The 2,500-nt window shown below is 16.1% G+C and overlaps 1 protein-coding gene across 1 annotated transcript in view; it reads right to left on the bottom strand.

Annotated features, from left to right (window-relative positions):
• Window positions 1-491, bottom strand: part of PRSY57_1028000 (merozoite TRAP-like protein) — a gene marked incomplete at both ends in the record, with an annotated part of 1,452 nt that extends 961 nt beyond the window's left edge. The window contains one exon of the mRNA XM_012907869.2: window positions 1-491. This exon is cut by the window's left edge and continues 961 nt beyond it. Coding sequence (XP_012763323.2) covers window positions 1-491 — 491 coding nt within the window.
• Window positions 492-2,500: the final 2,009 nt, after the last annotated feature.

Raw genomic sequence — 2,500 nt, 5'->3', positions numbered from 1 at the left:
TTTATATCATCATTTATATCATCATTTATATCATCATTTATATCATCATTTATATCATCATTTTTATCATCATTTATATCATCATATTCATTATCATCACCATCATTTTCATCATCATCATCTTCATATTCATTATCACCATCATCTACGTTGAAATATATATAGTTATTATTCCTATGTGTGTCCTCCACCATTTCATTATCTACATCACATTTTTGTTCTTCTTTAATAAAAGGACAGTTCAAAACTTTTCTATGCTTTTTCCCATCTTTACATTCTGACCATTCTCCCCATTTATCACATTTTGTACATACAACTATCTCGTCCTTAATCGAAGAATCACTTAAACATTTTCTGGTACTGATTCCATGAGTACATGCAGTCCATTCTGACCATTCATCACATGTATTATCATGTGTTGATATACTTTTTACGTCAGATAAGGCAAAAAATATATTTATCAAATATAAATTTAGTATTGTTTTCTTCATCTTTTTTCATTCTATTATTATAACATAACAACATGTGTATGCAAAAATTATTATCACCCTAAATTTTTTTAAATGCAAAAAATAAATTAATAAATATAAAAAATATAATCAAATAAAATAAAATAAAATAAAATGATATATATTGTTTATAATATTATTTCTTAAATGTCTCTCCCACTCAAACAAATATATACATACATATATATATATATATATATATATATATATATATATATATATATAATAAAATTTATATTTTTATTTTTTATACAAAAGATATATATAATATAATAGATCGAAAGGAATTCCTTTTCTTTTCTTTTTTTTTTATTTTGGAAAAATTCTCTTAATTTTTATATCGGTATTTATTAAAAATAAATATTTAAAAAAAAAAAAAAAAAAAAAAAAAAAATTATAATAATAAAACAACTATTCTTTTATTTTATCTAATGTTTAGAGACAATTATTTTATGTGGATATCAATATAAATTTAATATAATTACACACATAGAAAAATTATATCACTATAAGTGTTCATGTTCATATGTATATTTTACAAAAGTATATTATAATATAAAAATAGCAGCTCTTTTTTCTGTATAATATATAAAGAATTCTAAAAAATAAATAATATAAAACATGTGAGGAATATTTATAATATTTATTATAAGTATATCATACTGTTCTTACTAAATGTTACATGTATAAAAGTATACACATGAGCGCAAAAAAAAAAAAAAAAAATATATATATATATATATATATTATATATACGTATATTATTATATATATATATATATATATATTTTTTTTTTCCTTTTTGGAATGTACACATATATATTAAATGTATTTAATCTGTTAAATCATTATAAATATATATATAAATATATATATCTTAAAATTGTTTAAGAAATACACAAAAAAGAAAAAAAAAAAAATAAAATAAAAATAATAATATATATATATATATATATATATTGTTAAAGGTTGTTCTTTTATTATTATTTTATGAATAAAACATAACATGTTATATATTAACATATAATGTGTACCTTTTACTATTAATATATATTATAATACATATATTAATAATAGCTATTCATAAAATAAAATAATATATTATATATAATTGAAGAATTAAACCCATCAAAATCTTCAATATATATATATATATATATATATGTATTATAAAATGTTAAGGGTGTACTTTATACATCTCCTATATAAAACAAAATGTACTATAAAAGCTTAAAAAAAAAAAAATGATATATATATAATCAATATGGTTATTAAATTGGTATGTATAATATTATACATGTTATAATAAAGAGATTCTCATTTCAATAATAACATATAATATATATATTTAATTATACATTTTAACTTATTTTTCCTTATATATAATTGTCATTTATTATTATTATTATTATATATATATATATATATATATATATATAAATATATATATTTTTTTTTTTTTATTGTTCTTGTTCTTTGTTCTTTTCTCTTTAAAAAGAACAAATTTTAACGCATGTTTCAATTATATGGTTTTATCCTTAATGTACCTTTATTATTCATATAGACCTTTTCCAAAAAAAAAAAAAAAAAAAAAAAAATGTAACCAAATTTAAATAAATTATCTCGTTACATGGAAAACAAAACAAAGTTATAATAAATATAATGGTCACATATATAAAACTTTATAATAGAAAAATTAAAAAAAAAAAAGAAAAAAACAAAGAGCAAATTATAAGATTTATATTTATTATATTAATTCTTATTTATAATTCTCATTATTGTTGGTTTTGTATGTACTATAGATATTATATATATATATTTAAGGGAAAAAAGAGCTAGCCACTTTTTTTTTTTTTTTTTTTTTTTTTTTTTTTTTTTTTTTTTAAAATTTTTTTTTAATTTATTAAAAAAAAAAAAAACAAAAAAAAAAAAAAAAATTTTTATAAATATTTTTTAATTTTTTTTATTTTTATATTTCTCCTTCAAAAACA

The sequence above is a fragment of the Plasmodium reichenowi genome, chromosome 10, assembly GCF_001601855.1.
Source record: "Plasmodium reichenowi strain SY57 chromosome 10, whole genome shotgun sequence".
NCBI lineage: Eukaryota > Apicomplexa > Aconoidasida > Haemosporida > Plasmodiidae > Plasmodium > Plasmodium reichenowi.
Note: the sequence above shows the minus strand (reverse complement) of the source record. Positions and strands in the feature narration are given on the sequence as shown.